Source organism: Oryctolagus cuniculus, chromosome X, assembly GCF_964237555.1.
Source record: "Oryctolagus cuniculus chromosome X, mOryCun1.1, whole genome shotgun sequence".
Lineage (NCBI taxonomy): Eukaryota > Metazoa > Chordata > Mammalia > Lagomorpha > Leporidae > Oryctolagus > Oryctolagus cuniculus.
Window position 1 is genome coordinate 34,287,987 of NC_091453.1, and position 13,996 is coordinate 34,301,982.

Below are 13,996 nucleotides of genomic sequence, written 5' to 3' on the forward strand. Positions count from 1 at the left end.
GCAGGGAGGCTTCACAAGAGGATACGGCTCTTTGCTGTCACCGGCTGTCGGCGGCGACCTGAACCCTGTTCAGCAGGTCGCAGGCGGCGCTTTCTCTTGTCTCTTCTATCCCATCTCTCCTCTGGACCCTTTCCCTTCTCCCCAAAAAAGACACACCGCGAAAGTAGAGCCGGGTGGACTAGGTGGTTGAGGAGTTTATTTGGGGGAGGAGAATTAATCATATTTGTTCTTCCTTAGGGAGGGGGTCTTCAAACAATACCGCAGGGCGCGGGAAAGGGGGGGGGTCTGGAGGGAAGGGGGGAGGGGCCACAGCCAGACAAAATGGCAACACACGATCACAGGCACTACCGACATCACAGACACAGCAGAGGGTGCAGGAATGGGGCTCCAGACCGGGCCTCCAACCACCCCAGGACGGGACAGGGAGGGGTGTGGAGGAAGGGAGGGGGCAGGAGAGGGGGGAGAGGGGTGGGCCAGCCCCACGGACCCATTGGCTCTGTCCTCTGATTACCTAGCTGTCTCGGCAAGGGGGTGGGGGTGCTTTTCTCTGGATCTCACCCCGCAGTCTCCAAACCATCCCTGCCCTCGGCCAGGGGCATTCTCCCAGTCCCTAACAAACTCATTCTGCAGCTCCTAACCATGTCCCCCTCACCCCCGCCCTACTGCCCAAACTGGTCCCTTTAAGAAGTTTCCTTCACTGCCCCGTTGGGGCGGGGCTGACCCCTTTTAAAGCCACCACGCATGCCCCACTATAAGCCCTGCCCCATCTGGAATCCTGACCAGGCCCTCACCCCAAGCTTGGGCCCATTCCTAAATCTCACTTCAAGCTCAGTCGCCTGAATGTTCCAAACCACGCCCCTTCCATCGACTCTGGTCCTAATCCAAGACCTGCTCACCCTGGAGCCTCTCCACTGCCTGCTTCAAGCCTGGCTCCTTAGAACCAGGCCCCTCGCGGTCTTTCAAGCCTTGTCCCCACACCCCAAGTCACATCTCTGTCCTACTGAGAAACGATGTCCACTCTGGAGCCCACCCTCTGCCCTACTTCTAGCCCCGCCCTCTCCAGACCCATGCCCTCTGCTGCCTTCCAAGCCCACCAGAATGTCTTTAGACTCCAGGTCCAGTATGTCTGGAACCCAACTCCCTTGCTGACTAGTCCCCTCCGCTCCAGAGCTCCCCTCCAAGACCACCTTGGGTCCTAAGCTGTCTGCTCCGTCTCAAGCCCCCCCCCACCCAGTCACCCTTGGGTTGAATTTCCCCTAATGGCCTCTGTTCAGTCATTGCTGGAGGAACCAAGGCCAGAGTTGGGAGGAGGGGAAGGAGAGAGGGGGAGAGTCTGAAGCCATGTCCGCCCTCCCCACACAGCCGAGGTCTGGTCCCTCCCTGCCCCCCCTTTAGAGCCCCCAAGCCTCAGGAGACAGGGCTGGGGGAACAGAGAGGGGCCAGAGGATGCAGGGGCAGGGGTAAGAAATGGGGCCACTCAAGACTGGGCCCTTAGTGCATGAGGGCAGTGGGTGAGGGCAGAGCTCAGACAGATAAATAGATATTTATATATAATATATATAATATATATATATATATATAAACAGCAACGACAGGGTCTCCTGGTGTGAGGGCTGGAGACCTAGGGTGTAGGGTTGGGAAGGGGGGCAGGCCTTCTCCTGAGCTCTTGCCCACCCATGGGGTCCTCCCGGGCTGCACTGACCTGTAGAGACAAAAGACACAGAAAGGAGAGGGGGTCCAGGAAGCTGGTGCTCTCAGACAAGGGTTGGGCTCCCCGGCTTTGCCCTCCTCCTTGCTTTTTCTTTTCTTTTTCTTTCTTCTCACATAGTCTTAGAGCCAGCTGCATCCCGGCTGACCCTACTGCGAAGTTAGCCCTGACCTTGCCCACACTGGGTCAGGTATCAAAACCATGATGGTTTCCCTCCGCCAGTCAAGAAAAAAAAAATTAACGAATGTTCTAGCCAGTGGTGATAAATTACATTGCACAAAAACAGAGCCCTGTCTTTTTAGAGCTTCCTTTGTGGGGGGTCTGTCTAGTGTCACATAAGGTGATAATAAGTGAAATGGAAAGAAAAAATGGCATAAGCAAGGGGGGAGAGTGCTAGGGAGGGGATGTCAGAAAGACAGGCCCTGGGATCCCAGAGGAATCGGTTTCTTTTACTCAATCAAAAGTTTCTTAACACTAAGAGTGCTCTAAGTGATGTCTGGGCGGCATGGCTAAGTCATGGTCTAGTGGAAGAGATGATCAATACACATGTACACTACTAATTACAGGTTGTGATAAAGAAAAGCACAGGGTACCATGAGAGAGATAACAAGGGGACTTGTTCTAGATAGGGTCTGTGACCAAAAGGAGGAAAAGGAGCTGGCTAGGTAAAGTCATCAGTGTGTGTGGGTGTAAAACCACGGAGGGCGAGCGAGTCCAAAGGCCCTGAGGTCATCGGACTGTGGTTGAATCACAGTGAGTGGGGAGTGGGTGGTAGGAGGGGAGCTCAGAGAAAGGTGTGTGTGTGTGTGTGTGTGTGTGTGTGTGTATTGGTGGATGGGAATAAATGTGACCATAGTGAAGCTTTGGCTTTTAATTGAGTGAGATGGGAGTCACGGCAGAGTTCTGAGCACAGGAGAGCCGTGGCCTAATTTCGGATTTAATAGAATCCCTCCGGACTCTGTGAGTAGAATAGACTTGGAGTGGGGGTGGAACCCTGCGAAATGGTCCCTGGGTGATGGCAGGGAGAAGTGGGAAGATCATGGAAATATTCTGAAGGTAGAGCCAACAGAATATGTTGATGAATTAGAAGTGGGATGCTTAACAACCCCGCCCCCTCCCCCGCCCTTTCCATTCCGTCTCAGGGCCAGAAGCTACCTGTTCTAGCCTTCTCTGAGGGAAATCGCTCCTTTTTTAGGGCCCACCACGAGGACCGGCAAGTCATTCCAAGGCCCCGCTGCGCCCCTTTTCCTCTCTTGAAATTCCACACCACCTCCCTCACCTCAAGGATTGGGAGAGGCGGCAGATCTATCCTCTCCTCCCGGATTGGTGAGCTCGTCTGACCTTCAAGGCTCACGCCCATTTACCCGCCCCATCTATTGGATTTACCACCCTATTGGCTTGTCGTCACTTCTAAGACCCACCTTCTCTTCCCTGCGGGGGCTCCACTGATTCTCCACTGCGCAAGTCCCCCCGCTAGTCCTTCTTGTCATTGGTTGCTCTGCCCACTTCTTCCCCGCCTTTCCGCAGAGCTGCACTTCTACCGTCCTTCCGATTGGTTCTTCATCCTGCCCATCTCCAGGCCCCGTTCACCTTCTCCCCATTCATTGGCTAGTTTCTCACTCTTTTCGCATGTAGCCCTGCCTCTCGGCGCCTTCAAACACCGGCCTTTACTTGCCCAGCAAACGTCCTACATATCGCTGGCCCCTGACTCTTATTGGTTCGTTGGCCCGCCCATCTCCTTTCATGTACCCTCCTTGGCCACACTGCCCGCCCGTCACTCACCAGATTACATCTGATTGGAGAAGGAGGTGGGCGCACCCTGTGGGCCGTAGCCTTGCTGCCCATAATCGCCCTGAGGCCCGTAGCCACCGCCACCGCCGCCGGCTGGCTGCCCGTAGTCGGGTTGGTATCCGCCCTGGGGCCCGTAGGAGTCCTGGGGCCCGTACCCGCCGGGGCCCTGCCCGTAGCCCGCATCGCCATAGGCATCCCCGGGTGCGGGTTGCTTCTCAGGGGCGCCGGGAGGCGCGCGCAGGAATGGAGCGGCCCAGCCCGTCTCCTTGAACACGAACCACAGGTTGCCGACCCAAAGCACCAGGTTCAAGAAGCCGAACACCTGCAGGGAGACAAGGGCTGGCTGTCGTCCCCTGCCCATTGCTGGGCGATCCCAGGGGACGTCGAGCCCCCCCCCCCCCCCCCCGCGCGTAGTCATGGGCACGTCGCGCCTGAATCCGTGGGCTCCCGCAGGGTTCTTAGACCCCTGAGTCCCAGAGCGTGAACGTCAGTGTGCAGGAAAAGCATCTTTGGGAGAGCGAGTTAGAATTCAGATTCCTGGAGATGTTGAGAGCCAACAGTGTAACATACACGAGTAATTTGCATATATAGGTATTACCTACATAACACGTTTATACATGGATAAAACATAATAAATTTAAGTTTGTAATGTGGCAAACTAAACATACATTTTACTACATAGATATCACTAACACATATACACACATATGTACATACAAATATATGTATAAGTGCACATGTAGAAAATATATAAGTACTTCTAAAGATTTCCGTATGTGGAACTTAGGTAAAATATTTATTAAAACCCAAAATGCTCTCTTTGCCTTTTGCCTTTTATGCCACACTCTCTTCTAGGCACTTTACATGTTGTACATTTGAAATCAGTTTTGAGGCAGGAGTTAATGTCTCCATCTTACACTGTGGCCCTGCCAGGCTAAGCTGCCAGCATAGTAAGACAGGAAACAGGAGCATCTGTATAGGACTTACCTGGTGCCCGGCCCTTTTCTGGGCACTTCGTATGCTGTATGTTAATTGTTTACTAAATACTCAACTTGGAGGCAGGGCCATGATTAGGTCTTCAAACTGAATCCCCAAAAAGGCTGGGTGCCTAGTTTCAGGTCACAGAACTTGCAGAGAGCAGAGTCGGGGACCTGAGCGCAGAGTCTGACTCCAGCCAGTAGGGGGCGTCCAGGTTATTTCATGTTGCACAGGAGGAGGCTGAGGTGCAAGAGGCTACTGAGTTGCTAGAGACGACACCACTAAGGCTGGATCTCGGATCCAGGTGTCCCAAGCCCAGTCTACAGAGAAGGCCTCATGTTCTCCCCTGGGGGACCTGTTTGTGGTGTTACAGTGATTAACAAATGCTGTCTCATCCTTCAATGCTCTGGTGTTGACATGCCTTCTCCAGGAAGTCCCCTTGGATCTCCCGATTCTCCTTTCATATTCTCTCTCTCTCTCTCTCTCTCTCTCTCTCTCTCTCTCTTCCTCTCTCTTTTTCTCTCTTTCTCTCTCTTTCCCACTCCCCCTGCCAGGCTGCGATTTTCCCAGCTTCCCTCCTCCAGGCAGTCCAGCCAGCTTCCCAGGGCTTACCACCGAGGTGTTGAGCCCCGAGGTCACAGGGTCTCTCAGCTCCTTGCACGTGTTCCCTGTCTGGCGGCACATGGACATCTCCTTGATGATGTTCTCTGGGTCCGTGGCCATCTTCACGTCTGACAGACCCTTGGCCCACGCCGATGAACTCACTAACCACATGAAGGCGAACACTGCCGTGGCCAGAAAGTCCTAGAACAGGCAGGGGTGATGAAGGCAGCAGTGTGAGTGGGCAGCTGTCCACTGATCACTCCTCGCAGCACAGGCTTTCTTGGGAGGAGGGTCCCCCCCACCCCACCCTGCCCCGCCCCACCCCAGAACAGGCCTGTGTCTCCCCTGACTTTACCTGAAGGTGGCCCTGCCAGCTTGCGACGTAGAGGATGTGGGGTGTGGGCATGTGATTGCGATATGTGGGTGCAGCTGTCGGGGGAGGAGCCCCGTGGGACGGTTTCCGAATTTGTGGAAAGTGGTGTGTCTTCCCACTCACATCCGCCCGTGGGAATTGGTGTCATTGTATGTCTGGGAGGAGGTGATGTGTGTGATTGATTGTCCCAGTGAACCTCTGCCTGCTCTTCCTCGGATCTAGACTGCGTGGTTGGGTGAGAATTGCCAGGCTCACAAGCGTAGGCCTGTCTGGGATTCTGTGTGGGCTGTGAGTCTGTCCCTGTGGCCTCTGTGACCCCAGATCCCTGCTATGTCCAGTGTGGACCCAGCCGCTGGCGCCACTGCAGCGCCATGGGTGGCTGTTAGCGTGGCTGTGTGCCTGTATGCCCCCCAGGCGCCGTATCTTTGTGGTCACACTCACCAGCATGGGCCCTTTGTTGTTCTCTCGGTACTTGTTCTGCAGGAAGATGTAGGTGGCCAGAGCCCCCATGGAATAGAGGAAGGCAAACACGGCCACGGTGACAAAGAATTCAGCTGATGATGAGTAGTCTCCCACGAGGAAGATCTTGGTGGTGCCTCCTCGGCAGGTGGGTGCATCGAAGTACACTTGGTGCAGCCTGCAGACACAGGTGGGCAGGTGTGGCCCGGCCCCAAAGATCCTCCTCCCCTGCCGCCAGACATGAGTCTCCCAGATTCTGATGAGGTCCCAGGAAAAGGAGGAAATGCCCCCTCACAGAGCACCTGCTGTGTACCAGTCACATTGCCTCATTGCTCCACGTACCCTGGTGAGATGGGTGCTATTCAGCCCTCACACCAAACCAGGCATTCTGGTCTTGGGTTTTCTTAGGTCTCGCCAGGCACCTTCCCACCCCAGGACCTTTGCACTGGTTAGTCCCTTGGCTAGGGATGCTCTTCCCCTAGATATCTTCATGTCTTACTCCTTCATCTCCTTCAGGCTTTTAACTGTCACCTCCCCAGTGAAGCCTTCCCTGGCTTCACGATTTAAACTGTCAGTCACTCAGACTCTTTCCTTGCTCCAGCCTGGACCTCCCATGTCGGTGGCAATAAGCTTGGGCATAAGCACTCAGATCATCCTCGGCTGCTTTCTCTTTATCATTTTTTGGCTGAAACTACAAGAAGGTAGGGTCTTCACCCCGGCTCTGTTTTGTTCACTGCTGTATCCTCAGGGCCTGGAAGAGCGCTGGCATGTAGGTGCTCAAAAAGGTTTGCTCAGAGGAGAAACAGAGGCTCAGAGCAGTGTATTGGCTTGCCTAAAGTTCACAGCTGGTGGGTGAATGGCAGAGTTGGGATCTGAGAACTCTTTCTCCCCTACATCGTGCTGACTCGTCTCTTTACCCCACGCCGGGTACTTGAGAGGGGAAAAAAACATATGCACAGGGGCCGGTGCTATGGCACAGCAAGTAAAGCCACTGTACTTCAATTCCCGGCTGCTCCACTTCCGATCCAGCTCTCTGCTGTGGCCTGGGAAAGCAGTGGAGGATGGCCCAAGTCCTTGGCCCCTGCATCTGCATGGGAGACCCAGAAGAAGCTCCTGGCTCCTGGCTTCAGATCGGTTCAGCTCCGGTCATTGCGGCCAATTGGAGAGTGAACCAGCAGATGGAAGACCTCTCTCTCTCTCTCTGCGTAATTCTGACTTTCAAATAAATAAATAAATATCTTAAAAAAATGTATGCATAGCAGAGGAGGACCTAGCCACTAGGAAGAGACAGAAAAGAGAGTTGAGGGATCTTGGAACAGGATGTGTGTGTGTGTGTGTGTGTGTGTGTGTAGAGGAACAGATGGGACAGTATCTTGAGACTAAGGCCTTTCCTGTGGTGTGATGGAGGGGAGGGTTGTAGGGAGAACATATGGCAGGGTGGGGGCAAAGGATTGGAGCAGAGATCCTGGAACTCTGGCCTTAGGGTGGGGGCCCGGATCCTGAGCTGGAGCGAATGGTTTCTCTGTGGCCTTGTGTAGCCAAGGTCCCGAGGCAGAGCTTATGCTAAACACTTTACTTAGTTCGCCTAATTTAATGACACCCCCACAGCGCTTCTCTAAAGTGAGCATTATTGCACCCATTTGACAGATGAACAGAGGCTCGGTGAGGTTAAATTACCCATCTAAAACTGTACAGCTGCCAAGTGCTGCAGCGAGGAGTTGCATCTGGGTTTGAGAGTCTGTGTTTCTAGGGGGCTGGGCAGGGAGAAGGGCTTGTCCCAGGAGGAATGAGAGGCAAGGCAGGAGGCAGGTACTGATTAGGGGGACTAGGGTGGGTAGACAGTAGAGCCTGAGGACCTGGGTCTTAGGCATGGGAGGCACGGGGGAGGGAGCAGTCTCCAGGGGATTTCTGTGGCTTCCCAAGCAGTGCCCCCATGCTGCTCCAAACTGTTTTCTTGCTGGCTTCTGTGACCTGGGGAGGGGGTTGTGGTGGTGGTGGGGGTCCCTGGCTGCTCCTCTCCAGCACAGCACACACTTTCCTGAGGCCTTTTCTTCTTGCCGTCATTGTTCGAGGCCCTGTGGCAAACACCTGCCAACTAGTAGCTCATTTAATACTCACCACCACCCTGTGAAGTGGGTCTCATTAGCCCCTTTCACAGATGAGGAAGTTGAGAGCCAGTACAGTTCTGTGACTTGGCTAAGTAGTGGAGGGGCCTTAGATGCCTCTCCTGAAACTGTCTGTGGCTCTGTCTCTCTGTGCCCTGGGACGTAGTGGTCACACCAGCCTGTGTGCACTCTCGTGCAGCTAGCGCCCAGCACCCAGTGTGAGCTCAGTGAGCGTCACAGTTGTCCAGGGGGCTTTCATCAGCTCCTGAACCTAACCACTGCCCTGTCGTTACCCTGTATAGGAAACTGCATGAGGAGCCCCTCCTTGAATTTCTCTCGATCTGCAATTATCTTCTTAATTCGTGCATTTGTTATCATGCAGGGTAGGGAGTTTGGTATGTTTGAGTCACCTTTGTGTCCCTAATACTTTGCGCAGTACCTGGCATAGAACAGGTTCTCAAAAAATGTGTATGGAATGCATGCATGAATGGAGATTAAATAATATTGGCTAACATTAACTGAGCACCTGCTGTATTAAGATATATATATATATTATATATATATATGCCTGTCTTGCTTATTACATGGTCCCAGATATCCAGAGCAGTGCCAGGTACAAGGCAGGTGTTCAGTGCACCAGTGGTGATCCAAGTGGATGCGGCCTCTTGAGGTGGGGGCTGGGCAGGGGCCCCTGGGGGGAAGAGGTTCTGGCACATCCCACCCCACCCCTGCTTCTCTCATGTCAATTGGGATCCCAGAGAGGAGTCACACCTGAAGGGGTACTCAAATTCAACCTCGATGCTGAGGTCACTCTCCGTCTTGTTGGCACACTCCACGCTCAGCCGGAGCTCCCCACTGTAGCTGCCGCATGTGGCAAAGGCGAAGATGGCAAAGACCTTGGGTAGCAGGGATGGCGATGGCCACAGTGAGCCTGTGTGCACGTGGGAGGGGGGTGCCCTCCTCTGGACAGATTGGGGGCCCAGCAGAGGCAGCAGCAGATGGAGAGGTTCCCCGCCCCCACCCCCTAATCAGGGCTCATCGGACCAAGGACAAGCTGATTACAGGGGTGTGGCTATCTCTTCCTGTTTCTCTCTCCCTGGGTGTCTCTCCACGCTCTGACTGCCCTCCTTCTCTGTCTCTGTCTCCACCTGCGTCAGTCTGTCCCTGTCTGTCTCTGTTCTCTGCGTGGCTCACTGCATCTCTATTTCTCTTGGTTTCTCTCTCTCTCTCTCTCTCTCTCTCTCTCTCTCTCTGTGTCTTTGCCTTTCTCAGATGTCTCTTTGTCTCTGACTATCTCTGCCTCTTTCAGTATCTCTTTTTTCCCTAGGTCTTTCTGTGTGTCTCGCTTTCTGTCCGTGTCTCTGTCTCTCACCTGGTGTCTGTATGCCTCTCTCCTTGTCTCCCTCCTGTCTGTTTTGCTGTGTGTTGTTTTTTTTTCTTTTTTCTGGGCGTCTTTCCCTCCCCCACCTTGTTTCCCTGGTTGTGTCCCTGTGCCTATTCCTCTCTACATCTCTGTTCTCTGTGTGTCTCCCTCTGCCCTTCTTTGTCTCTTTTTGCTTCTCTCACTCATCTTTGTATCTCTCTCTCTTTTTTTTTTTTTTGCAGCATTTTTGTCTCTGTCTCCATCATTCTCCATCTCTCATTCTCTCTGCGTCCTTCGCTGTTTCTGGGTTTCTTTAGTTTTGAGTCTGTCCCCCAGAAATTGGCTACAGGCTCCACCTCCCCCCCTCACTTCAGGAGAGGAGGTAGGACGTCACTTCTCAACAGGGGTACTCTTGGCCCTGTGACGTCACAGCCTGTCTCTGCTCTGGCCCCAACCCCCCCCCCATGTCACCCTGGAGCCCAATCCCCCCCATCCCCTTCCACCCCTCCTATGCATTCCTTACTTTCCCCTCTACTCTGCATCTGCTCTTCCAGACCCCACAGCTTCTCTCCCTGCATCCCCTACCCCCACCCCAGGAGCCCAGACCTCACTCACCCATTGCAGCACCTTCACGAAGCCGAGGGGCTCCTTGACCACCCGGAACTGACCTCCGGCCACCAGCTGAGGAGAGAAACGCGGGGAGGGGGTGGGGTTGTTGGAGGTAGAGAGGGAGGCCAGGGGTAGGGGTCTCAGGGGATGCACCCAGGGGATGGGGCACGTGACCTCGGTGCGGGATGCAGGGGGAAGGTGATGTTCAGAGAGAGGGTAAAAAGGAGAAAGTAACACCTTGAGGAAGGCATGAGCACCAGGATCTGTGAGAGAAGACCCATCGCGGGGTTCAGGACTGGCGGAGAGGTTGGGGTGATGGTGAGTCAGATGGGAGAGGAGTTAGGGATGAGGAAGATGGGGTTAGGGTCCGGATTAGTGGGGGAAAGGGGAAGGTCTGGAAGCCAACTGTGAGTGAGGAGGGGAAGGGGGTCGGGTGGAGAGGTCGAGGAAGGAGTCGGGTCCTGGGGTGGGGGAGGGGGTCTTGAGCGGTGAAGGTGAGTCATCACCAGGGCGGGCGGGAGTCGGGTTGGCTAGAGTGGGGGAGGGGTCTGCATGGTAAAGCTGAGTCAGATGGTGGGGAGGGGTCTGAGGCGACAGGGATGGAGAGGGGTTTGGTACTGGTTAGGGAAGGGGCGAGGTTCGGAGGTGCTGAAGAGTGAGATGGCGGAGAGGGTCTGGACCCATGAAAGTGGGGGAGGGCCGGGACGCGGCTTCACTGGGTTTGTGTTGGGGGAGAGGAGATGAGGGGTAGTTGAGGAGGCAGAGCCGATCGCGCCCCCCCAACCCCCCGCCCCCGGATCTGCTCTCAGGGAAAGGGTCCTGGTTGTCAACCGGGGTGCAGTCTATTTGGGAGGGGCGGGTGTCAGCTGTCCCTCACTCCCGCCCCCGCCCCCACACCTTATGTCGCTCTATTTCCTAGCTCAGTCGCAGCCCCCAGTCTTTCTTCTACTCTCCCCCCCAACCCCCCCACTCCGCCCCTTCCCCAGTCCTGAGAATCCCCCAGCCCCTAGGCCCCTTCCTCCTCTCCTCGAGGTCGCCAGTAAATCGCGGGGCTTCTGGTGGTTCCCGCTGCGACAGTGAGGATGGCCCTCGCTGCGGCAAAAAGCGCACACCTCTCCACCACCTCCCCTTTCCTCCCTTCGCCTGCCGCAGACCCCCCAGCCCCAGCGCCGGGGACCGGGTCTGTGCCGTCAGGACCCTGGCCACCACCTCTCAAGAGTCGGCGGGCTGAAGGGAGCCGCCGGCTTCGGCGGCTGGGAGCGGCGGGCTCTGTCCGCGGTGCTGGAGCGCGTACCTGATTCACCACGTCCATGTCTGCCAGCAGCAGCATCAGCAATGCAGGGGGCGAGAGGCGCCTGCTAGCAAGGGCGGGCGCGGGGCGCGGCGGGGGCGGCGCGCGATCGTCGGAACAGCCCAGGCGGCTGCAGCCCCGCCCCTTGCGCTCCCACCCCGCTCGCCGCGCGCCTGCGCACAGCCGGCTGTTCCCGGCCTCCATTCCAGCCCCGGGGCTGCAGGCTAGCAGTGTGCTGGGCGCATCATTCCCTCTGAAAACATAACTAGAGGTCTGGGGACAGAAAGGACCAAGTCATCCTAACGTATGATGTTTCGACGGGCCTTTTTCTGAGTTTGTTAAATGTGTTCACCGATTTAATCCCTGCGTGGAAGGGACTATTAGCCCTGCTTTCACAGATGGGGAAAATGAATCCCCAGAGAGGTTAAGTGACTTACACAAGGTCACCCAGCCAATAATTGGCAGTGCTCCGAGTCCCTGTAGTTTGAACATAGTTCAAGGTCTTCAGCGTTCCTTTTGGGAAGTCTGCATCTTGAAAACCTCTCCCTCTCTCCAACTATCTCCCTTGCTCCCACTTCTCTCTCCATCTTGCTCAAATACTTGCCTACTCCAACCCTACAGGTTACCTCCTGTTAACTCCTCAGTGCTCTCTTAACTGCTCTCCCTGTCCTTGGCTACGAAAACCAGGTCCATCAAGGTCAATGGTGATTGCCATGTTGCAAAATCCGATGGATCAAATACAGTTGAGGCTCAAGATGCTCAGCCTCACTCACACAAAAAGAAATGCATATAAAAATTACTAAGTGCTTACTTGCTAGTACATCATCTTTTTTTTTTTTAAATAAATGTATTTATTTGAGAGAGAAAAAGAGAGATTCCAATTGCTGGTTTACTCCCCAAATGCCCCAAACAGCTGGAACTCTGGCCAGGTCAAATCTAGCAGCCAGGAATGCAAGCCATGTCTCCCACATAGGGGGCAGGAACCCAAGTACTTGAGCCATTACTTCTGCCTCCCAGGCTCTGCATTAGCAGGAAGTTGGAGTCAGGAGCTGGAGCCGGTATTAAACCTAGGCGCTCTGATGTAAGACATGGGTGTCTTAACTGCTAGGCTAACTCCCTGTACCAGGTGCATCATTTTACATCTATACCTGACAACACTGATTGCCTCCAGAGAGGAGGGAAAATTTTGTACCTTTTGAATTTTGAAATGTGTATATAGATTTAAGCATGGAAATCCACACAAATATGTAATGGATGCTTTCTAGTTGTTGCCTTGTTGGGGGAAGCAGTATGTAGGAGCGGTTAAGTGCATGGGTTTTGGCATTCAACTGCTTTCATTTGAATTCCACCTCTAATGTTTACTCCTGTTTGACCTTGAACATGTAATGGTTTAAAATGATACCTATAGGGGTGTTGTACTGATGAAATAAGATAATCGCTGTAATGCCCCCAGCACAGAGCCCAGTAAATGGTTCATTTTACCTCTTTCACATCTCTGGAATCCACTCACTTCTCACCATCTCCTCTGCCACCTCGCCTGGCTAAGGCAACCATCATTCCTGCCAATTTTAGCTTCTCCACTCTCTTCCCCCTCCCTTCTGTTTTCAGCACAGCGTCAGAGTCTATTTAAAATGCAAAGTTAACTATGTCACTACCCTACTCAAAGTCCTCCTATGGCTCGCCACTGCTTTTAAGAAAAAAAAATCCCACAGTTTGGGGTTTGGCATTCAAGGCTCTGCATGATCTGGCCCTCAGGTGGTTTCTCCTAGCCCATCCCTCAACAGTCTGCCTTCAGCCCCCATGCCCTATACATGACCTGCTGTCTCCACTATACACCAGCCCAAACACTTCAAGCCCTTGCTTCAAGGTCCAGTGTGCGTCTATGTTCTGAGCCCTAGTCTCTATAATTCTTGCTTCCTCTAAATTTCAATCCTGGATTGATTGATTGATAGAACAAACTCATAGAAATGAGAAACTCCTGCTCTGAGTGCTGGCTGGAGATCCTACTTCACACAGGGCTCAGTGGTGGCCCCACCCCATACCACTCCCAATACTGCCTCCAATTCCTTCGGAGATGGACTGAGACTCCCAGTCTGGCTCAGCCATGTCACATATCTAATCCAGCTTGGTTTGCCCTGACGAAGACCCAGGGTGGCACCTGACACGTCGGAATGCCTGAGAAGCTTTCAGTGAATGAATGAGTCCCCAGAGGTGAGGCAAGAAGCAGACCTGGGGTCTGTGTGGGAGGAGAGTGCGTTACCCTCAGATGGTCTCAGGAAAGCTAGGCTGGGAGAGCTGAGTGGGAGTTCTGCCCTTTGCTGTCACCTGTGCGCCTTCTACCAATGGATTCTGGTTTTCTCTTTCTGAGGCAGAAGGTAGGAGGTGGGAGACGGCAACCGGTGATCTGAATTTAGCCTCCCTGAAATTCCTGCTGCCAGTAGAGGACCCCTGTGCCCGAGACACATCACACAGCAGGCTGACTCCAATCTCTAGGCAGGACTGTGCTCTGGGGTCCCGTAGTCTTCCTCAGCCTGACCTGGCTGCTGGCCCCTTGTGGCATCTCTGTCTCCCTTCCTCATCCATGCATCCCTACATCCTCTCTCTCCTCTTTCCACTGTCTCTGTCCAGCATTCTCCCCTCCCCCACCACCTTCACTCTCTCCAGCTTTTTTTGGCAGCCGTCTCTTTCTCCTCCTCTCCTCCTCCTCCTCCTCCCT

General features: G+C 54.2%; 1 protein-coding gene across 1 annotated transcript; it reads right to left on the reverse strand.

Annotated features, from left to right (window-relative positions):
- Positions 1 to 176: 176 nt before the first annotated feature.
- SYP (synaptophysin) lies at positions 177 to 11,429 on the reverse strand. The gene is made up of 7 exons (XM_070067052.1): positions 11,284 to 11,429; positions 9,996 to 10,061; positions 8,789 to 8,913; positions 5,895 to 6,090; positions 5,090 to 5,281; positions 3,491 to 3,821; positions 177 to 1,702 (listed from the first exon to the last, which is right to left on the reverse strand). Exons 1-6 carry the CDS (start codon positions 11,317 to 11,319, stop codon positions 3,495 to 3,497), a joined length of 942 nt encoding a protein of 313 aa, XP_069923153.1. The 5' UTR covers positions 11,320 to 11,429; the 3' UTR covers positions 177 to 1,702; positions 3,491 to 3,494.
- Between the last annotated feature and the right edge of the window lie 2,567 nt (positions 11,430 to 13,996).